At 41.7% G+C, this 24612-nt stretch overlaps 1 protein-coding gene and 1 long non-coding RNA gene across 4 annotated transcripts in view; one reads left to right on the plus strand and one right to left on the minus strand.

Annotated features, from left to right (window-relative positions):
* Positions 1-5470: 5470 nt before the first annotated feature.
* Positions 5471-24612, plus strand: part of LOC144073941 (solute carrier family 12 member 2-like) — a 131147-nt gene continuing 112005 nt past the window's right edge. For all 3 annotated transcript variants that reach the window (XM_077599897.1, XM_077599899.1, XM_077599898.1), the window contains exons 1-2: positions 5471-5575; positions 19601-19996. In XM_077599897.1, coding sequence (XP_077456023.1) covers positions 19610-19996 — 387 coding nt within the window. In that variant the 5' untranslated portion in view covers positions 5471-5575; positions 19601-19609. The remainder of the gene's footprint in view (positions 5576-19600; positions 19997-24612) is intronic.
* Positions 10852-13027, minus strand: LOC144074860 (uncharacterized). The gene is made up of 3 exons (XR_013300402.1): positions 12610-13027; positions 11126-11245; positions 10852-11061 (listed from the first exon to the last, which is right to left on the minus strand). It is a non-coding gene; the product is annotated as an uncharacterized LOC144074860 (long non-coding RNA).

Genomic DNA, 24612 nt, shown 5'->3' on the forward strand with positions numbered 1-24612 from the left:
CTGTGACATTATAGTCTCCACAGATACGAATTGACTTGTCTGCTTTGGGTACCACTACTATGGGCGCGGCCCACTGACTATGTTCTTTCTTTGAGATGATGCCAGCTTTTTCTAGGCGATTTAACTCAGTCTCAACTGCATTCTTTAATGCATACGGTACTGGTCTGGCCTTCCTGAAGATCGGTTTGGTATTTGGCTTTACTGTAATGTTGGCCTTAAAATTCCGAATAGTGCCTAACTCCTCAGCAAACACTGCTTTGTGTCTCTGCAACACTGTATCCACATCTGCGTTGTTACCGCCCCTTGCTGGTATAACTGAGAAGATGCGTGCCCAGTCCAGTTTGAAGTTTTTGAGCCAGTTACGGCCAAGTAGGGCTGGTCTGTCACCTTTTACGATCACTAATGGTAGCTCCCCACTCTGGGTTCCATATTTTACCTTGGCCGTCACTTGTCCCATCAAAGGAATGTTCTCTCCGGAAAAAGTTGACAGCTGCACTTTACTTACTTCCAAAGGCAGATGAGAGAGATGCTTCTTATACACTATTTCCGAAACCAGTGTTACAGCCGCTCCTGTGTCCAGTTGCATCTCTAGAGGAGTTCCTTCTAATATGACCTGTACTGTCATTTCCTTCTTCCAATTCCCGACAGCATTTGTGGGATACACGGCATTCAAGTGAGATGACTCCCACAGTTCATCATCCGCATTTCCTGTTGTCTCATTTTTATTTCCTTTTACATACTGTGTGTGTCCTCGCCAATTTTTAGTTTTACACATCCTTGCTATGTGTCCTACTTTTGAACACTTGTAACATGTCTCTACTTTATACCTACATTCATGAGCGGCGTGGTTGCTTAGTCCACATCTGTAACAGGGTTGGTGATTTTCTCTTCTCTGTGGTCTGAAATTTCCACTTGTGGTTTTACTTTTCCAATCGCTGGTGGCTGGTTGGTATTTCCACGCCCTTTTGTTTGTCTTTTCCTGGTCAATCTTATTTAATGTGGCCGGTTCTTCCATTTTGCTAGCGAACTCCAACGTATTCTTTGATGCCATTTCCATGGATAACGACAGTTCGCATGTTTTTTTAAATGTTAGATCTTGCTCCGTGAGTAATCTTCTCTGAATAGCTTCCACTCTCAATCCACAAACAAATCTGTCTCTCATTGCTTCGTCTAAATGGAGACCAATTTCGCAGTGGCTGGATAGCTGCTTTAACGCCACAATATACTCTGACACCGACTCGTTTTCCTTCTGATTCCTTTTTTGAAACTTGAATCGCTCCGCGATCACCAGCGGTTTCGGGTTGTAATGAGATGCTAATCTTCCACTTAGCACCTCATATGAGAGGCTACTAGGCTTCTCTGGTATGCAAAGGTTTTTTAACAGTCCGTAGGCCTCTGCACCTATTATAGACAGGAACACGTTGGTTTTTTTACCTTCCTCCACTTCGTTGATGATCATCCATTGCTCAAAACGTTCCAAGTAAGATTCAAAATCTTCTTTAACTTCTTCGTATTCGCCGAGATTTCCAAAGAATCTGGCCATGATGCAGCGCCGCCGTTAGCTTAGCAACTCTTGCTAATGCTAGGTTGCAAAGTCACGTTACCTCCTTGTAACGCCTTAATTTCCTCGTCCGAAACTTTTAATCCCTACCGCCTGGAAAGGGATCCCATCCTCGTCGCCACTGTGATAACTTTGCACTTGGTATAACTGTTAATATATCCCTAACAGCAATAGACGGCGGAGCCAGGGTTAACACACGTGTAGCTCTTTATTGCAACCCTCCAACACACACACAGACCGGACACACACTACTACGTCCGGGTCACGCTGTGCTACCCCACGGTTCCAGGTGGCGTGGTTAAACACACTTTTATAACCCGAGGCAATTATCATTATCAATATATTACAAAAATAAAGATATTTGATAACGTTGGAATGTTTTATCAGCGCTTTTCTTGTGGAAATCCTGATGCGGCCCAGTCTCACCCAGACTCTGCCTCTCGCGGCCCCCAGGTAAATTGAGTTTGAGACCCCTGATGTAGAGCAATGGTGATAGCATCCTCATTGGACCTGTTAGCTCTATAAGCAATTAAAAGACTTCCAAATGCCACAAAACTTAATAGAAGAGACAAAATGTTTCAACAAGCTGTGGATGTCCAAAATGGTGTGGTGATGTGCCAATGGAGTATCTAAATCAGACGTGACCTATCCCAGGAGGTTATATGGGGTGTGCTGTTCTTGTCTACATATTACTGATTAATTAACTAAAGTTAACATTATGTGTTCGTTGGCAGTTGCTTTGGGTTCAATACTCTGAGAGTGTTACCCTACATTTTGTTATATTTTGAATATAAACAGTCTTCTGCCTGTTAAACTTGACCTAATGAATATTGCTAAAAAATAAATCAGCTATACACTACAGTAAATGGCTTCCTGCCATGGCTTATGCCATCAGAATCACAAAGCTTGACAGACTAGTAACTAAGGGGAAGAAGCTTTTGCGAAAGGTGTATTATGATTGGGACATAAAGGGATACACAATGGGATTGGAAACCAGAACTGCTTGCTTGTAGTGGTTACATATGTGCAACCAACTTGACAACTCCACTGATGGCGATGGACAGCGATTTCTGTCAGCACTGCCAGCCCTCTGTTGCCATCAATGGAAATGAATGAGTTAACCATGGCTCTGTACTATTGAATATTGATGCTAACTTGGAGAAAGGACTCAAGATGATTTTGTGTTTCTGCTTCTGCTTTGTGACTTGGGAGAAGGCTGCTGTTGTTCTCATGTTAATGTGGACACACACCATGACAAGGTCACCGGTAGAACAATTGGTTGTCTTTGTTGTAAAGCAGAAGATATATTGCTTAATTTGTAATGCGACTGTAGTGAAAGTGCCCAAACTTCTCATTTGAAACTAACAAAAATATAAGATTAACAATTACGACATAGGAAAACTGTGACTAAATTTGAATTGAACATTGAAATCATTCACTTCACACGTGTTCTGGGATGTCGCCACGGGGGAAGGAGGATAAGAGTGTGAAATGTTGGTGCTGCGGAGCTGGGGGACATTGTTGGTGGATGACAATAGATCACTTGACTGTGGCAGCCCAGTATGTGACTTGCAGAGTCATAACACAGATTGGACTTCTACTTTTTATTTTACTGTATTTTCTAAGTAGGAAAACAACAAAACTCTATCATATCTTTCAAATTTAAATATTGTCATGAACAAGTTGGAAATAAATACGTTTAAATATTTTACATAGCTTCAAAGTAAATTTGCAGGAAACGCCTTATATTTATTATAATAAATATATTTTCATTAATTAAAAAAACATTTAATGAAGAGGCACTGATAGTGCAATGGTTCTTCTGCCTGACTTCAGTGAAGGCAGTATGGGTTCGATTCCCACTGGGTGGCAGTGTGATTGCAAGAGGTTGTTTCATTGTACCCTGCGATTGACTGGCAACCAATGTTCCCTCTATTTTTTGGTTGGTCTGGGCAGAAAGACAACCTCCCTGAAAGCACTGAGTACCAGTGTGAGCGACATCATCGGTACTCGGATGATTCGCCTAAAGACGTTTCGCCGACGGACGTTTGACAGACGGACAGGTCGCCGAATGGACGTTCCGCTGAACGTTATTCGGCCAAACGGAGGTTTCGCCGAAATGGGATTTGCGCGCTCGCCCCGCCCCCGGATTGTGTGTACAAGTTTTTCAACCTCGGCCCGCGGGCCATAAACGGCCTGTTAGGATTTTTAATCCGGCCCGCCGCCGGCGTTGTCCAAATTATAGTTAAAATCAATGTTAGTCTACCATCAATGGCAGCCCGGGAATAAGCACTCTTGGGCGGGCATGGCAGCCCGGGAATAAGCACTCTTGGGTGGGCAGATGTAGCAGAACCGAGCCGTAAAATGACAGCAATGGGGTCAAATCCATCCTAAAACAGCATTTAATGATCAAATACTGGAGCTCTTTGGACATTAGAACCAAGCCCAGGGAAGTGAATTCCTCGGTAAAATGTCGTGATGATGTCGCGATGGAGGCAAAAAAACGTCCATATACGTCCATTCGCCAAACGGCTCAAAATGCTCTCAAATCCAGCTGAAAACAGCGTTTAATGATTAAATACAAATACTAATATTTGTATTTAATCATTGAAATAACAAATACTAGTATTTGTATTTAATCATTAAACGCTGTTTGAACGAACATTCATTCGGCGACCTGTCCGTCTGTCAAACGTCCGTCGGCAAAACGTCTTTAGGCAAATCATCCGGTCACGACATCATAATTGCTCGCTATGGGCACACCAGTATCACACCTGCCACAAGCAGGTGCATGTCAATGTTCCCTCTATTTTTTCATGTAAAACATGCTGTAAAACACGAAAAACATAAGGGTGGACAGAGCTACTGCCACTGGCTGCTGCTTAAACGGCGCCATCATGGGGAAAGGGGTAAAAAAAAATGGGGATTTTATTTATTGCGCGCCATATGATTGCTGCTGCGCAGAGAAGACGAGAGTAGTGCGCAATTGCGCATGCGCACAGCTTAGAGCAGGTGTCTCAAACCGATTCCACCGAGGGCCGCAGTGGGTCCTGGTTTTTGTTCCAACCGATCCAGTGCCGACATTTTAACCAATCAGGTGTCTTCTAAAATAAGTAGCACCTGGCTGCAATCAACTGATTTAACTGATTACACTTGCAAAAGGTATCCTCTTGTTGAGTTGGAATGAAAACCTGCACCCACTGCGGCCCTTTGAGGACCAGTTTGAGACCCCTGGCTTAGAGGGAACATTGCTGGCAACCAATTTGGGGTGTCCCCTGCCTGCTGCCCATGGTTGGCGGTTAAAAGCTTCTGCACCCCCTGTGACCCTTGTGAGGATAAGTGGTAGATAAAATTATTTAATGGAGTGATACTTTTGGAAAGAGTTTCAGTACATATTCAGAATATATTTTATGGGAAAAACAATATTTTAAAATGTCTAAAAATGGTTTATCAATAATAATTAAAAGTAATCATTAAAAAAATATCACATATATAAATCACATTTTAAATAGGTAAATTACTAATGTTTTGGGTAAATATTTAAAAATTAATAATGAACATTTATGAAAACTATGTATGCAACAAAAAGGAACCTTGTTCATGTAATATAATAATATTACATGAACAATCACTTATTTTTGAAAGTATTTTACACTGTTCTTCTCTTTTGGATTATTTTCAATATATTTCAATATATTAGGATGATGTAGAAAAATCATGATTTTTCAAATATATAATCAGTTTGGAAGTGCAAGTAGTAAATGTGATGTGATTTTTCTATTACTTTTATTCTCACTCTTGTGGTCAACCCCACCATGGAAGGATTGTAGGGGTAAGGGGGATGAGGGTGGAAGGGGGGCCTTTGCAGGAAGGGGTCGCAAATGACAATAGTCCACTTGTCTATCTTGCTTGTGTCACCCTCAGTGACAGCGAACGAACTCCATCACAAACTTCTTTGCTGGGATTATCCCCATCACGTTGTCAGTCAGGAATATTCTGAAAGGCCGACTCCAGGTGGGAATTTTCAAAACAATTATTGAAAGCTGCTTAACTCTAATCAAAATTGAATAAATGCGTATTATATTTCATCTTTTCTTTTCATGTGAACTTAAATGTTAAAATGAGAGAATTTCTATAAACATATACCCTTCAAAACAAAGCAATTAACTGTACTTAAAATATTTTGTATATTACATTGCATTTAGTATTTTTTTGTGTTTACCAACCACTGTGCCACGGCACACTGGTGTGCCGTGAGCAATGGTCAGGTGTTCCGCGGGAAATTGCCAGAAGTCATACAATGTAATATTCAGAGTGAAAAATTAATATGAATATAACAAGATTAAAACATGATGAACGTTACATTATAGATTATACTATTACAAGATTCAAATTGTGAAACAGTCATTTGTTGCTTATTTTTGTCTAACATGAATCAGAAGTTGTTTGGTTTCGAGGGCATCAACTTTTGGCGACGTAAAGATTGTGTGAGCACAATTTTTTTGCATAATATTAGGAGATTTAAGTAATAGTTGGAGAAAAGTCATACAATTATGCGATTAAAAACATTACATTACTTATTTTTGTATCCCTTGAACCGAAAGTTGTTCAAGTTCCACAGACATCAACTTTTGGTGACATTAGGTCAGTGTGAAAAATTAGATTTTGGAATAATTTTGGAGGTTTATGTGATTCCTGCTGATAAAACTTTGATGAGAATGACTATTGATAATATAGGCGACATAGTTTTAAAGGGAAAAATGAAGTTATCTTGCCTGGAGATTTAAATATTAACTGTCTCGACAAATCAAATCGGAGACAGTCTAAATCACTGATTACTAAATTTGACTTTACACAACTAATCAAAAGTTCCACTAGACTAACTGCTTGTTCCGAAATTCTTTTGGTTTTAAAAAAGCTTGTTTCCATAAGTCTAAGAGGATCCTTAAGACGTTCAGTATGATTACAGATAAATCAGACCACAACCTCATCCTATTCCCATGAAAGCTTCCTAAAATAGATACTCATGCGCTCAGAAAACTATAGCAGACCAGATGAAAGTACCAAAAAGAGAGATCCCAAATTTGAGACATGCGTTAAACAATATCAATTGGGATGATGATCTCTACCATAACAATACTATTGACAGGCTGTAATACTTTCTTGACCATTATCCAATACCCAGTGTCTACATTCACAAGAAAAATTAAATCAAAACTATCAAAAAAGAATCACTTCCCATTGTTAAATGAAGGCATAGAGGCATTAATGAAAAAATGAGACCATGCTCTTAAAATATCACTTAAAAAATGGATTAATGAGAATCAGACATCTCTAAGAAACAAAATAGAAAAAGAAATTTGAAATGCAAAATCAAATATCTTTATAAACATAATTAGTATCGCGAAAGGGAAAACAATAGAGATCTGGAAAAATGTTTTAAAAAAACTGGCAGGAAATACTTCAAAGCACAGAAAAATAAATGAACAACAGTGGAAGGAGAACCCAATCCGTGATCCAAGGGACATAGGTATAACTTTAAATGATTATTTTATAGGCTCCATTAAAGAACTGACACCTAACATTCCTCAAATAGAATATCACCCACCAAAACCACTGAACACCAATGAACCCATTCTTACCGTATTTTCACGACTATAAGGCACACCGCATTATAAGGCGCACCCTCAATGAATGACACATTTAATTGTTTTTCCATATAAAGCACACTGGATTATAAAGCTCCCTGTCTATTTTGGAGAAAATTTAAGACTTTTAAGTGCGCCTTATAGTCGTGAAAATACGGTACTCTGCACATAGTTTCGCTGTCAGAAGTTAAAAAGCTGTGTCTGGTCTCAAATGCTCCAAAGCAAAAGATGCATTTAATATGGATGTAACATTTCTAAAACACCACAAAGAATCTCTCATAGCACCATTACCCACTATTGGAAACAAATCCATAAAGAAGAGTCTTTTCGCTGAACCCTGCAAGTGCTCAGTCATAACACTGGTCCTTTAATAAGAGAACCCCGCATTGACCAACAACTACAGACCTATAAGCATCCTTTCAGCCATCTAAAACGTCTTAGAAAAGATATTAGCGGGGCAAATTGTGGATCGCATTAACAGCAGTCCATACACCCATCATTCTACTGAAACAGCGGTTTGCTTCTTTCTAGAAAACATCAAATCAAAACTAGATAAAAGCGAAGTTATTGGTTCAGACTCCATTCATCTCAAAAAGGCATTTGACACCATCAACCACCACATAATGCGGACTGAGATATTGAGATATTGATTTATTTGATAAGGGACAGCACATATTAATGAAATTATTTTTATTCATGTTAATGAACATATATATATGTAAATATGTAAGATTGTAGCCGCCGGCTAATTTCCATCTTTAGTCGCTTGTGTAGGTACAAGATAAACAATAACACACTAGACACAGACAGGCTTTAAGATGATTGGCGAAGAGGTTCAGAGACAGATGTTTACGTATGTTAATTGGTATTAAGTTCCAGGTATGTGCGGCATGGACAGAGAAGGTGCTTTGGCTGAAAGGACTCTTTTAGAAGGGAACTACACGGTCACCTCTAAAAAACTAAAATGTCAAATTTTAATTTCTTACCAAGCATGCTAAATTGGATTGAATCATACTTATCTGTAAGATCACAATGCGTAGGGATACAAAATACAAAATCTAATTCGTGCAATACGTTTTGGGGTACCGCAGGTCTAAGTGCTAGCTCCACTGCTCTTTAGTCTTTAAATAAATGATCTGCTAAGCTGTTGCCCTGCAATTGTCACCTGCAAATTGTATGCCGCTCTATATGTCCATGCAAAAGACAAAAACAATGCTACACAGGAACTCATAGATGCAAAGACGAATGTGAATAACTGGCTTGAAAAATTTAAACCTATCCAACAGTCTGTATATACTTCCCAAAAAGAGTGACAAACACTGTTCCCTCTAAGCTGCGCGCGTGCGCAATTGCGCACTACTCTCGTCTTCTCTGCGCAGCAGCAATCATATGGCGCGCAGTAAAAAAAAAAAATCGGATTTTTTTTTTTTTTTTTTTTACCCTTTTCCCCATGATGGCGCCGTTTAAGCGGCAGCCAGTGACAGTAGCTCTGTCCACTCTTATGTTTTTCGTGTTTTACAGCATGTTTTACATGAAAAATTAGAGGGAACATTGATATGCACCTGCTTGTGGCAGGTGTGATACTGGTGTGCCCATAGCGAGCAATGATGATGTCTTGACCGGATGATTCACCTAAAGACGTTTTGCCGACGGACGTTTGACAGACGGACAGGTCGCCGAATGAACGTTCGTTCAAACAGCGTTTAATGATTAAATACAAATACTAGTATTTGTTAGTTTAATGATTAAATACAAATACTAGTATTTGTATTTAATCATTAAACGCTGTTTTCAGCTGGATTTGACCGAATTTGAGAGCATTTTGAGCCGTTTGGCGAATGGACGTATATGGACGTTTTTTTGCCTCCATCGCGACATTTTACCGAGGAATTCACTTCCCTGGGCTCGGTTCTAATGTCCAAAGAGCTCCAGTATGTGTATTTAATCATTAAACGCTGTTTTCGGCTGGATTTGACCGAATTTGAGAGCATTTTGAGCCGTTTGGCGAATGGACGTATATAGACATTTTTTTGCCTCCATCGCGATATCATTGCGACATTTTACCAAGGAATTCTCTTCCCTGGGCTCGGTTCTAATGTCCAAAGAGCTCCAGTATTTGTATTTGATCATTAAATGCTGTTTTAGGATGGATTTGACCCGATTGCTGTCATTTTACGGCTCGGTTCTGCTACATCTGCCCTCCCAAGAGTGCTTATTCCCGGACTGCCATGCCCCCCCAAGAGTGGTTATTCCTGGGCTGCCATTGATGGTAGACTAACATTGATTTTTACTATAATTTGGACAACACCGGCGGCGGGCCGGATTAAAAATCCTAACGGGCCGTATATGGCCCACGGGCTGAGGTTGAATAACTTGTACACACACGATCCGGGGGCGGGGCGAGCGCGCGAATCCCGTTTCGGCGAAACCTCCGTTCGGCCGAATGAACGTTCGGCGGAACGTCCATTCGGCGACCTGCCCGTCTGTCAAACGTCCGTCGGCGAAACGTCTTTAGGCGAATCATCTGAGTACCGATGATGTCGCTCACACTGGTACTCAGTGCGCTCAGGGAGGTTGTCTTTCTGCTCAGACCAACGAAAAATTAGAGGGAACATTGGTGACAAATAACATTGACCCCAACGTTTTGTCCAAGGTAAAACAATCAATGCAGTCCAAGAATTTAAATACCTAGAATTCAATCTTGACTCCCAACTTGTTTTTCAAGCACAGATAAAAAAAACAGTCTGAATAGAATTAAATTCAATTTGTCCAATTTTAGGTTCATTAGAAATAATCGAACTCCTGAGTCAGCAAAACTTTATTTTGACACAATGATCATATCACACATGAAAAACTGCCTAACAAGTTGGTCATTGGCCTGCAAGACAACACTGAAACCAATTCAAACCATTTAAAAGCAAGCTCTGAAAGTATTGGACAGAAAATCAACAATGCACCACCACTGTCAGATATTTTAAAAAACAAATGCCTGAACTGGGACAATACTGTTAAATATGCAGAAGCACACTTCGTTTAGAAAATCTTCCATCACAAAGCTCCTCCTCCGCTGCAAGATTTTGTACAAAAAAATCCAACAGATCAACAAGTGCGGGCTCTAGAATTGACTGTGTAGTTCCCTTCAAAAAGAGTTCATTCAGCCAAAGCACCTCCTCTGCCCATGCCTCTCGTACCTGGAACTCAATAGCAATTACCATACATAAACTACTGTCTCTGAAACTCTTTACCAATCATCTTACAGCCTGGCTGTTAGACTAACAAAATTGTGATCACAATGCTCTCTAAAACTGTGCTACTTGTATGTGTGTGTGTGTGTGTGTCTGAGTGCACATGTGTGTGTGTGTGTCTGTGTGTGTGAGCGTGTGTGTGTGTATGTGTCATCGCTTACATTCAACCTGCACAAGGGACTAAAGATGGAAATTCATTAGCATTCATTCATTCATTTTCTGAACTGCTTTATCCTAACTAGGGTCACGAGGGTGCTGGAGCCTATCCCAGCTGACTTCGGGCCAGGTAGACACCCTGTATCGGTGGCCAGCCGATCGCAGGGCACCACCAGATGCACAACCATCCGCATTCACTCCCATACCTAGGGGCAATTTAGAGTGTCCAAATGTTCATTAACATGACTATGTTACGATCATGGGCGGAGGACCCCAAAGCAGGCAAATGCACAATCTGGATGTGGAACTTTCTGTATATTGAAAGCGTTCCAAAGTGGGGTGAAGGCACAAAAGGAGCAGCGTAGGTGAGTCATTTGTTATAGTAGTGGTGTCCACATTGAAGGCACAATACGTGTGGTCGAGATTGTGGTCATGGTCCGTGGTCAGGATCCTGGGAACAAAACAAGAGATCGGAGATCAGGCGAGGCAAACAAGGAGATAACGTGAGAAATTACTGATTAAGACGATCCAGGGGCGTGGTCAAGCTCTGGTCGGCTTTAAATACTTCTTGCTGACTGATGAATCACACCTGATACTGCTTAAGCAGGCGCTGGACCTGTGATTGGATGGCAGGCCTGACAGAATATGAAGATGTTCATTAATATGTGCTGTCCCTTATTAAATAAATGAAACTGAAACTTAATCTTCCTGGCACAGTTAGAACATGCAAACTCCATAGAGAAAGGTCGGAACCCACCAGGGATTGAACTCTCGATCTAAGGACTGTGTGGCGGATGAGATAACCACCCGTTCAACATGGCACAAAATAAAAAAATATTGAAAATCCTGTTGCGTCGGCCTCACAGCTCCGGGGTCCTGGGTTCAAGTCCAGGTCGGTCCACCTGTGTGGAGTTTGCATGTTCTCCCCGGGCCTGCGTGGGTTTCCTCCTGGTACTCTGGTTTCCTCCCACATTCCAAAAATATGCATGGCAGGCTGATTGGACACTCTAAATTGCCCCTAGGTATGCGTGTGAGTGTGCATGGTTGTCCGTGTCCTTGTGCCCTGCGATCGGCTGGCCACCGATTCAGGGTGTCCCCCACCTCTGGCCTGGAGTCAGCTGGGATAGGCTCCAGTACCCCCTAGGACCCTAATGAAGATAAAGCAATTCAGAAAGTGAATGAAACCAGAGTACCCATAGGAAACTCATGCAGACCCGGCGAGAACATGCAAACTCCATGCAGGTGGACCAACCTGGATTTGAACCCAGGACCCCAGAGCTGTGAGGCCGATGCACTAACCACGCACTCCACCAGGCGGGCCATTTTTATAGCCATAAAATACTTATTGAGGGCTGGATTGATTCAGACGTAGCACTACTGAAGGCATTGGTGTGAAATGCAGGGCCTGCCATTGGAAAATACTCCATGTCTCCCCAGTCCTAGGGAAATTATGCCCATTCTAAAATCAATTAATTCATCCGAACCAGTCAGTCACCATTTGCCTAGTTGTTTGAATGACTCCCATTTCTGCTCTGTTGTTTTAATGTTTTATATCATTAAAACCCAGATGCTTCTTAATAATCACCATACCTGTCAACCTCAGCCAGTTGCTCCCCTTATTAATGATTGCAATTCCCCGTATTAAGTGATAATAAACCGTACACACACAACGCGGCCCATATTTATTCGCATAGGGCGCACTGTGAATTATACAATTTTCCCCTAAGTGGACGGGGTGTCATTAGCCTTTTGTATGCATTAAATTCAAGATTCTGTAGATGTTGTATGACGCTGACAGCTTGATTGTCTGGGTACACGCTATACAGTGAAAAGGCGGGCGTGACGGATGCGGGTGCGCACATCTTAAAGCATGACAATACACTGTATTGTCATGCTTTAAGATGTCCACTCGCAGCAACTTTCACGTCTTTATTGCAAGGGACACAGAATGAGAATTGAGTGCCTCTTAACGATGTTATAATCCAGCCAGCATATTCACCTTGAAGTAACTCCCATTCTTTCTGGTGTCGACCCGATCCTTGAGTTTCTTACTAGGTGGCTCCTCCATGCTTACTTCCACGATATTTACTCTATGTATATCTACACATGCGCATGTCATCCTTTATCGATATTGCCGTACGCACCGCTAAAAAAATACATACGATTGAGGATAATTTTTGGTGGTATACCGTGACAATAGTAACGATCGATGACAGTAGCGTCGTTGGCTACCAGCCTACGAGACTATCTGGATTTTAGCCAAAACGGTCTTGTTGAGATCGGTTTTCATAAATATTGGCGATTTTTTTTTCCCCGTACAAAAGTCGGTGTACGGCGTACATGATTTGAAATGGTAAAAAAACGTATAAAATACGTATAAAACGTACAAGTTGACAGGTATGAATCACGAATTAACTAAACATACACCAGATCAAAACCGTCCTCGCATTGTTGTATAATGTCTATATGTATATATATATATATATATATATATATATATATATATATATATATATATATATATATATATATATAATAGCCAGACTGACTTCCTCCGTATGCAAATGTCTTTAATTCTCATCAGTAAATAAAAGATGGTAGACTATTATGCTTTTTTCTCCCTGGTGTCCTGTCCGAGTTATTGCCCATTGTGTTCACCTGCTGTTTCTCCGCCCCTGCTCGCTCCTTGTGTGTTTCCCAGGTGTTCCTAATTGTCTCGTCAACCCATGTCAGTCTACTTAAACACCACTGATAGTTTTGTCATTGTCGGATCGTCTGCTTTAACCTGCCATGTTTCCATGTTTCCCCTTTCCATGTTTCTAAGTGCCTTGTTCCTCACTCCCCCTCGTGTTTTCCCCTACAGGTTTGATTTTTTTTAATCGAAGTGTTTATTACTTTTTTTGTGCCTCCTGCTTAAGTTTTTAAAGTTTCGTTTGAGCATGCATTCCCTCGTCCTTGGCTGCTTCCCTGCAATTGGGTCCTACTCCACGTTTCCTCGCCATGAGGTCGCCAATGACGTGACAAATAGACTGATGGAAACAAAAAAATCGTGTAAACAGAAAATAGGGAACTAAGTACAAATAATAATAATAATAATTATAATAATCGGACATAGGCCCTGTCGTCATTATCAACAGCAAAAAAGCCTACTTGTCATCACACCCAGAAACTGCGTGTGACGAAATTGGTGGTGCTTCTCCATAAGCTGCGTTTACTCGGCAAAAGACCTAAATAAGTGATAGTTAAGGACTTGTAATTTGGCATTTTGCTGTTATGGATACAGGTCGCTTACCTCTAACTGTCTTTCACTTACCTTCAGTCAGCTAGTAGGAGGCAGATAACCACCCAAACATCTTTTCATATTACCGCAGAAGGGAATGTGTGTTATGTTACCGCAAATTTAGTTCTGATGGATGTGGGGAAAAACTGTCCTTAAGCCTATTTGTCCTTGCTTTGTGGGACCTATAGCGTCTGCCAGAGGGCAGCAGCTGGAACAGATTGTGACCAGGGTGGTAAGGGTCCCCTATGATGTTCCTGGCTCTGCTGAGGTAACGAGGGCTGGCAATGTCTTCCAGTGAGGGCAGAGGGCAGCGGACAATCCTCTGGGCAGTGTTAATCACTTTCTGCATGGCCTTTTTGTCTGCCGCCGTGCTTCCAGCGTACCACACTGTGATGCAGTATGCCAGGATGCTCTCTACAGTGGTTCTATGGAAGGTTATCAGAAGCTTGGTGCCCAAGTTGTTCTTCCTAAGTACCCTGAGGAAATTGAGTCGTTGCTGAGCCTTCTTCACCACTGCCTTCATGTTCGTAGACTATGAGAGCTTATCCGTGACGTGGACCCCCAGGAATTTAAAGGACTGGACCCTGTCTACACATACTCGATTTATGAGGAGTGGGGCCAGATCTGTGCCGTGTTTGCAAAAGTCCAGGATTATTTATTTAGTTTTCGTGGTGTTCAGTGTGAGATTGTTCACCGAGCACCACGAAGACAATTTGTTGACCTCATCTCTGTAGGCCGACTCATCCCCTCCTGAGATGAGTCCGACCACAGTGGTGTCGTCAGCGAATTTGATGATGGCGTTAGACTGGTGGGTGGTTGTACAGTCGTGTGTGTACAGGGAGTACAGAAGAGGACTCAGTACACAGCCTTGAGGGGAGCCAGTGCTCAGTGTAATGGAGGAAGAGAGGTGGGGACCAAGTCTAATAAGCCCAACTGGGATCGGACTGGACTCTTCAGAGGAGTTTAAAAACCTCCCCTCCAGCCATGCAGAGAAAAAAAGCTTTATCGTTCTCTGCAATAGTTACATTCACATCAATTAATACTCAGAGACAAATGAATACATTTATATTTCTTATATAATTATTCATCATTCATTCATTTGTTTTCTGAACGCTTTATCCTCATTAGGGTTGTGGGGGGTGCTGGAGCATATCCCAGCTGACTCGGGGCCAGAGGCGGGGGACACCCTGATGGCCAGCCAATCGCAGGGCACATGGAGACAGACACACACACCCATACCTAGGGGCAATTTAGAGTGTCCATCCAACCTACCACGCATGTTTTTGGAATGTGGGAGGAAACCAGAGTACTCAGAAGAAACCCACACAGAACATGCAAACTCCACATAGGTGGACTAACCTGGATTTGAACCCAGAACCCCAGAGCTATGAGGCCGACGCGATAACCACTCCGGGCCATCTTCATATTAAAACCGTTTGTTTGAAATTAAAAATACCCCTATCCAGTACCTTTTTTTGTAAAAATTTAACATTACATTGTTTTTGTAGTTTGTCTATCATCTCCTATAAAACCTTCTTAATCAATATTTTTTTCAATAGTTGGACATGAAATAAAAATCTACTTGAATTTCTACCAATTACCCACTTCAACATCAAAAAGATAAAATTAATTTACAGTTAATTTCAGACATTAATTGCCAGGCTAATTTAGTTACATGCATATCAAATCATTTTGGATAAATATAAAAGTGTTATCAAAAGCAAAATGAATGCAAAGTCAGTTCTGATAAAGTTCAAAAGAAGAGAAAAAGAAAAAAGGCATTCATTCAATTTTCATTCATCTTCCATACCGCCCATCCTCGAAAGGGTTGCGTGGGTTGCTGGAGCCTAACCCAGCTTTTGGGCAAAAGGCAGACTACACCCTAGTTTGGTCGCCAGTCACTCGTAGGGCAGGCAAAGAGACAAATGACCATCCACACTTCCAATTATACCGCCACCAGAGAGAATCAAGCCCGTGCCTGCCAGCACCAAAGTCAGGAGAGTTAACACCACGAGGCAGCTATAGAATAAAAGGGAAAAAACTTCAGTGCTGAGTCCTGGTAGCAAGCTGAGGATGGGGGAGTGGCTTCTGCTTGCAAGTTTCAGTGTGGATTTTCACATTTTTATGAACTTCCAAAAAAATTTAATTAACAAAAAAAAATTCCCCCAGAAAAAAACGTGTAGTGAAACCGCGATATATATATATATATATATATATATATATATACATATATATGTGTCAAATGAAGGTAGCCTCCAACACGGTACTCGGACGATTCGCCGAAAGACGTTTCGCCGACGGACAGTTCGCCGAACGGACGTTTTGCCGAAACGGGATTCGCGCGCTCGTCCCGCCCCGCGGACCGTGTGTACATGTTTTTCAACCTTGGCCCGTGGGCCATATACGGCCCGTTACAGATAACATTCATTTAGGAATAACAAGGGCATGTACTGCCCCCCGCTGGACGTATTTCTAAATACAAGTACGTACTACAATGTGCTGCCAATTTTTAATGTTTTATTTTATCCTTGCGTTTAAAGTAGTAGCCAATTTGGAGATCACGCAGAACAGTACGTGACAGAAGAAATAGAGAAAATAAAGTAGTAGTAACAGTAAGTACTACTGTAATGAAATTGTAAATCCAGAAATCCTACTCCAGAAAACTTACACCAGCATAAAAAAACATTGAGATTAATCTTTGAATTAAGGTTCTCAGCAAATCATTTTGAATAAGTATTTCCTAAAATAATGGGAAATTATTTAAAATTAAACTAGAAGTAAAAGTGTGTTCCATGGCATTTTCAGGTATTGTTCTCTAAGCCCTCTAGTCTGTCCAAGGCACTTAGAATTTCACATAAGTCTTCTACTGTTGTTTTTTCTCAGTGTCAGACATCAATCCCCAGCTTTGATAAATTACATTGCATGTTCCAAGTGGCTAATACTTTAAACGCAAGGATAAAATAAAAAATATAAAAAATTGGCAGCGCATTGTAGTACGTACTTGTATTTATAAATATGTCCAGCGGGGGGCAGTACATGCCCTTGTTATTACTAAATTAATGTCATCTGTAACGGGCCGTATATGGCCCGCGGGCCGAGGTTGAAAAATATGTACATACACGTTCCGGGGGCGGGGCGAACGAGCAAATCCCGTTTTGGCGAAACGTCCGTTCGGCGAACTGTCCGTCGGCCAAACGTCCGTCGGCGAAACGTCTTTCGGCGAATCATCCGGTCACGCTCCAACACGAATCAGAATCCTTAAAGAAATCAAATAAAACAACATTCACTTTAATACTTGGAAAGCTGTCCTTATAAACTATTGACTTTTAAATCGTGACAAACATGATATAAAAAGAAAACAATCCCATAATAATTATGGTCAAATTGTTCATTGGACATATTTACTCTAATAAAACATTTGCAATACCCCATGCAGCTGTATCTAATTGTAACAGTCCACTTATTAAACCTTAACAGAAAGCATTTCAAATAGGCTTTTCCTCCCAATCTCCAAATAATCCCACTTTCTACTGTAGATAAATCCAAAACAATTGTGTACGTTCAAAAAAAATTGTTCCCTCTTTGGTGATTTATAAATTAAATTTTGTTATGGTTGTTCTCCATGGTACTGATAAAACATGTAGGATACTCTCCGAACATTCAAATTCACATGCATTAAATTATTCATTTTCCTCTTAGAGTTTTAGATCTTAGTTTTAAATCAACAAAATCTGGCCATTTATAACCCAGCAAAGACTCAATTTGCATGGGGGATCATTGTGGGATGATAACAACCCTCTGAAGTAGTAAAGACAAACTTTAAAAAAATATATCTACATTTAAATGTGTCAGTACTTACTATATCAATATTAATTTAAAATGTTAATTTTGATGATAGACTATTGAGCTTTTGTCAAAGTCTCCCCAATATGAGGTCCCATACTTTACACAGGCTTGAAAACTCTTCTTACATTATATTTTCAAGTCTAAAACTTTATTTTATCCTTAATTAGGAAATATTTACCTCATCTGATTGAAACAATACCAGTTTCTAACCATGTGACTTTTTGGCATCCACAAGTACGTATATTAAATTAGAGTTATTAATTATCCATCTCGAAATTCATTTAGCGATCAATTCTTTATAGTATCAACTCTACTACAACCTTTTAATGTAGCAATTGTATTTTATTTTTTTAAATTCATGACAGCAGACAATTACTGTTGTTGTATTTTTTAGATTCAGAAGGAAGTTTGGAATGTCCACAAATATGTTGGCCAGGCATTTTTGTAAAATTACTCTCCACATTCTTTTCCATTCTTCTTAATATACGTTTTCTAGCTTTTTAACTCAAATTTTGCATGACAAAAGTCATCAAACAATATTTTTTCATTGTTTATAAATCAAAGCACTTAATTCCATTGATCTTTCTTCTGTTTGTCTCTCAATTTTTTGTGTCATCAATTGTATTTAAGAGATAAAAAAATTCCAACAATGCCAATTTTAAAGAAAAAACAACTGCATTGACTTACGGTCAATGGTCCCCATATTGCAACTATAGACCACTTTGAGCTAGCAGACCACAGTTTTGAACAGAATCCTTTTCTTGTTTGCTCGCCAGTGAAGGCGACCGGATTCTCACATCCACAAACACACACATTCACTTACACGTTCGCTCACTCGCACGCTCGGAGGGGCCCCAACCACCTTTTATTTCTTTCCCTCCCTCTCTGAGTGGCTACAGCAATATAGGCCCCAAACATTCTTTTATCCAAATAATACTTTTTCAAAGAGCACAATTCTCAACATTCGGTAACCAACACTAACAAAAAACGGTAAAACAAACCTCGACACCCATTAATCACTTCTCTCAAATAATTCACGCAAGTTTGAGACGCTGCCACATCCATATGTTACAAGCAGATCAAGCTTCTCACATAAATTCTATTCACAATAAAACTCCACCGTCCCCATTGCCCAATTTTATTGTCACCTGGGGAAATATATTCTTGTTGAACGCTCAGTAATTAAAGTTCAAAGAGTTTTAAATTAAAAATCCCTGTTTTCCCGGCTGTCTGGACTAACATCAGGATCTTTTTCCAAAAAATCACAACACTAATGTTTTCTGTTGTACGCGCTGTGAACCGCTGTGAAGCATCTAGTTTTTAATATTATATCTATCAGTTCATATCTTTATCTCAATTATTTTATGTATTTCTTGGTTTTATACAATCTACTTATTTATTCCACCATTACAATTCACTTATATATTCCCTCAACCTCTACAATTGCCAAAATCTTTATTTATTTATAATCAATAAATTTTTACAAGGTTTTGAAAGCCCACACAACTGCTTTCGTCGCTGACCACAAGGACCACACAGTTCCACCCCACGAATCACACAGAAATATGACCTTATTTCGATAAAAATGTACAGGTTTTTATCAGCGCAGTTCACAAAGAAAAGCAACTTTTGCGCATTTCACACAAAAAAGCAACTTTTGCGCAGTTCACACAGAAAAGCAACTTTTGCGCAGTTCACACAGAAAAGCAACTTTTGCGCAGTTCACACAGAAAAGCAACTTTTGTGCAGTTCACACAGAAAAGCAACTTTCACGCAGTTCACACACAAAATCAACTTTTGCGCAATTCACACAGAAAAGCGACTTTGTTTAGAAAAAAAACAGCTGAATTTGTCCTGTCGCTAGGTTTTGGAAATGTCTGGACGGAACTTCAGTCAAGGTGAGCCAGTGGAGAGCCGCTTTCATGTAGATGTGGTCCATGAAGACGAATCTAGAGTCCACACTCGGGCGGGCTTCAATGACGCTGGGGCGTTGGGCAGTGCTGCCGACATCGATCTTCTGCCAGATGTTTTCCTTGACCCGGCTGATGGGCTACGTAGCGACTCAGTGAGCCTGCATTCGACGGGAACGGGGCAGACGCAGGCTTCAGACACGCACTCCAACACTTATTACATGAGGACCTTCGGGCACAACACTGTGGATGCCGTTCCCAATATCGACTTCTACCGCCTGACAGAGGCAACCCTTGGCGAGAAGATGAACAGACCTTCACTGGCTGAACTTCATGACCAAATCAATAAGGTAAGCATATTCTTCAAAATATATATATTTGTCAGTCATTGTCTGAAGTGCTTGTCTACAAAAGAGTCGTGGGGGTGCCACAGCTTATCCCAGCTAGTTAGATGCAGGAGAATTTACATTTCATTGAGGGAAACAAGAATTTGCCTCTCCAAGCAAAACAATTAATACTAGGTGTCAACACCCTTGTTGATGAGCAAAGCAGTTAGACTATTACTTACTATGTTAGCACCTCATCTCATCTCATTTTCTGAACCGCTTTATCCTCATTAGGCTCATGGGGGTGCTGGAGCCTATCGTAGCTGTCTTCGGGCCAGAGGCGGGGACACCCTGAATCGGTGGCCAGTCGATCGCAGGGCACAAAGAGATGGACAACCATGCACACTCACACCCATACCTAGGGGAAATTTAGAGTGTCCAATCAGCCTACCATACATGTTTTTGGAATGTGTGAGGAAACCAAAGTACCCGGAGAAACCCACGCCGGCCCGGGAGAACATGCAAACTCCACACAGGTGGACATGACCAGGATTTGACCCCAGGACCCTAGAGCTGTGAGGCTGACGCGCTATCCACTCGCTTCACCGGGCCACCCTTCTATGTTAGGACATACAATGCATATGACTACATCACCCTCTTTAGAAAGATTTTAATCATTAGGCCCCTCATTGCCTCTCATTTCCAACTCCTTCAGCTCTTTCCATAGATTTTCCATATAATTAACATCAGGACACAGCAGTGGCGGGCCGTCAGGGCCTTCAAGGCCTTCTCTGCTGGCCTAAGAAATATCTGAATCATATTATATTTTGTCCATCAATACTTCTTATTCCAAATGGTCTGTTAGCTTCCTTTCATTGATTTTCCCCCTGGTTGCACTGCTTCCAGATGTGTGTTTTCATATTGAAGCATTTAACCAATCACATTTCAGCCATTATTTGTTGACAGATCAGATCTGCCGCAAAGCCTTCACAATCAGTTCTGCAGGCTCTGCTGCATTAAACTAGACTGTTGCTTTTAACCAATCAGATTTCGAGTTGGCAACCCCACAATGCTTTTTCATACGCATTAGCATTTTGCTGGCTGGAATATGTCATTGCTTTGACCAACTATGATTGGCTAGTAGGCGGGCCAAAGCAGTCCCCGAAGCAGCCAGAGATCACAAACTCCACCCACAATGGCCGACAGAAGCAAAAACAAATGGATTCTGTTGCAGATTTGTTCACAAAGCTATTTTCCAGACGGACTTTTCCAGAAAAAAATGGACATCATTAAGAAAGGGCGGTCAACTCCGAAGCTAGCAAGCCTGTTGCAGCCGGGAAAATGGTGTGTGCGGCACTTTCAGTGCGCTAACTTAGCTGCACAAGCAAATAGTATATTGTTGTGTTGATTTAAAGCCATTTTCAAAACGGACTATGCCGGAAATATGACAGGACAGGCTCAACTTTCATCATTAGCTTCGATGGCGATAGGAAAGAAGGAAAAAAGAAAGGAGGATGGATATTGTGTACAGTTAAAAAGAATTTTTGGTGAGTATAATATGGCTATATTCCTAAATAATATTTCAATTGTGGGCCCGGTTCTGATATATCTGAAAAGCTCCAGTGTTTGTATTTAAGCTCCAGTGTTTGTAGTTAATCACTAAATGCTGCTAGGATGTGGATTTTACCCCAGTTGAATTTTTGCCGTTTCGCCATTGACGTCCATCGCTGTCTTTACCCGAGGAAATCCCCCCCTGGCCTGGTTGTAATGTCTCAAAAGCTCCAGTATTTGTATTCAGTCAATAAATGCTGCTAGGAAGTGGATTTTACCTAATTTTAGTGCATTTTTTGTCATTTCACGTATGGACGTATCGACATTCATCGCTGTCTTTTTACCGGGGAAATGATACTCCGGGCCCGGTTCTGATGTCTAAAAAGCTCCAGTATTTGTACTTAATCACTAAATGCTGTTTTCGGCTGGATTTATTTTTATGTGTCGCAGCTCTAGCTGCAGTCGAAGTTTTATAGCCATAAAATAGTTTTTGAGGGTTGGATTCATATGTTGAAGGCGCTACGAGAAAATGCACCGACCGCCACTGGGACACAGGGTAGACCAGGGGTTGGCAAACTGGTCCTCGAGGGCCGCTGTGGGTGCAGGTTTTTGTTCCAACCGATCCAACACAGACAGTTTAACCAATGGGGTTTGTGCTGAAACAAGACACACCTGACTGCAATCGACTGGTTGCCCTTCTAAAATACTAGATTGGTGGAAAGGTTTTCTCTTGTAGGTTGTAACGAAAACCCGCAACCTCCGCAGCCCATTGTGGAATAGTTTGCCCACCCTTGGGCTAGGCCATTCCATGCCCTTGATGAACTAGTTATGGAGTGATTGCTTTGTTTCTTTGGCCATGTTTTATTCAGAACTGGAAGAAGTGCAATGTTTAAGTGTAATGACTGTGACATGTATAATGCGTAAGGTCCCTCTGCCAAAGAAGGCTCATTTTCAGCTCCGCCTCAAGTTTGCCAATGAACATAATGAGGGCAATTGGATAAAAGTGGTTCGATCAAATAAGACCAAAATTAAGTTATTTTGCCTCAACCAGATGTGTTTTGAGAAAGTGAAATGCTGACTGAATATGACCCAAAGAACATAATCCCCACAGCATGGATTTAGAAGAGTATACTTTGGCCGTGTCTTTTTTATAGGGGCATACTTAAACTTGACCACATCAACCGAAATACATGACCCCATTGGTTATGCACCATAAAAAAACCTTAAAATTACTTCTGAGTGTGTGCCCCCCTCGTAAGCAACTACAAGAAAATTCTGCCTGCTGTGATTGGTGTTGGGTCTGTAAAACAGCTTCAGGAACAGGTTAAGAAAGAGGGAGACCAATTTCAGAAATTCAGTTTATTAACAGACTGCAGAATGGGGAGAGGTCGAACAGCGTGAACGCACGGTCTGTTCCTCTGCAACTCTCTCTGAACGAACAGTTTGTGTGAAAAACATGATGCTGTACAGAGAAGATAACAGAAACAGGGTGTGGGCTGATATGCCCAGACACCTGCAGAGCAGATGTCTCAACATGACTCGACAGTTTTTATAACTCGCACCAAACTGATGCAATACTAACAAGCAATTGCAAAAAGTGAGTTAGCATATCTTACAATTGGTACTACAATACTACACGTTTGTCACCAAGTGTCAGGTTTGCCGTTTAACATTCCAAATACATGTATAAATAAAGAGGAATGCCTTTTCCTCTTTATTTATTTTCCGGGAGGACCCAAGACGTTCCCAAGCTAGCCAGGAGAAATAGTCTCCCCAGCATGTCCAAGGTTGGCCCCGTGGCCTCATCCCGTTGGGACGTGCCGGAACACTTCCCCAGGGAAGCATCTAGGGGGATCCTGATCAGATGCCCGAGCCAACTCATCTGGCTCCTCTCGATCCGGGGGAGCAGAGGGTCTACTCCTTGCCTTTCCCGGATGACCGAACTTCTCACCTTATCTCTAAGGGAGAGTCCGAACATTCTGTTGAGGAAACTAATTTCAGCCGCTTATATCCGGGATCTCGTTCTTTTGGTCACCACCCACAGCTCATGACAATAGATGAGGATGGGAACATAGATCGACCGGTAAATAGCTCCTTCTTCACCACCACGGACTGGTGCAGAGTCCGCATCACTGTAGACGCCAGACCGATCCGCCTGTCGATCTCCCGTTCCATTCTTCTCTCACTCGTGAACAAGACCCCAAGATGTCCACGCAATGTTGAAGAGGCATGTAAACGAAGACAGCCCACAACATCCAGAGCTTTTAGAAACTCCAGGCGGATCTCATCCACCCTTGGGGCCTTGCCACCGAGAAGCTTTTTTTACCACCTCAGTGACTTCAACCTCAGAGATAATAGAGCCCGCCCAAGAATTCTTCTTCCTCATGGGAAGGCGTGTCGGTGGAATTGAGGAAGACTTCAAAGTATTCGGGCCAAAGATTCATAACATCCCGAGTTTAGGTCAGCAGCACCCCACCCGGAAGTTGTTGTCCATGGCCTCACTGGACTCCTCCCATGCCCAGGTTTTTGCCTCGTGCCGCTTGGCCACCCGGTAGCCATCAGCTGTCTTCGGAGTCCCATGGGCCAAAAGGGCCTGGTAGAACTTCTTTTTCAGCCTGACGGCATCTTTTGGTTCTGAGGTTGCCACCATGCAGGCACCTACCACCTTGCAGCCGCAGCTCCGGTCTGAGACATGCGGCGGCAGGTCCGATGAGACGACCACAAAGTCGATCATCGATCTGCGGCCTAGGGTGTCCTGGTGCCAAGTGCACATATGGACACCCTTATGCTTGAACATTGTGTTCATTATTGTCAATCCACAAAGAGCGCAGAAATACAACAATAGAACAACACTTGGGTTCCAATCAGGGGGGGGCGTCTTCCCAATCACTCCCCTCCAGGTCTCACCGTCATTGCCCACGTGAGCATTGAAGTCCCCCCACAGAACGAGTGAGTCGCCCAAAGGAGCACTCTCCAGCACCGCCTCCAGGACTCCAAAAAGGGTGGTGTAGAGGAGAGCTATTTTTCTATGTGCTGCAATTAACAGCTAGGCCGGCTTCCTCTATTGGCAAATTATTTTATTCTCTTAA

Source organism: Stigmatopora argus, chromosome 5 (genome assembly GCF_051989625.1).
Source record: "Stigmatopora argus isolate UIUO_Sarg chromosome 5, RoL_Sarg_1.0, whole genome shotgun sequence".
NCBI classification, from domain to species: Eukaryota; Metazoa; Chordata; class Actinopteri; order Syngnathiformes; family Syngnathidae; genus Stigmatopora; species Stigmatopora argus.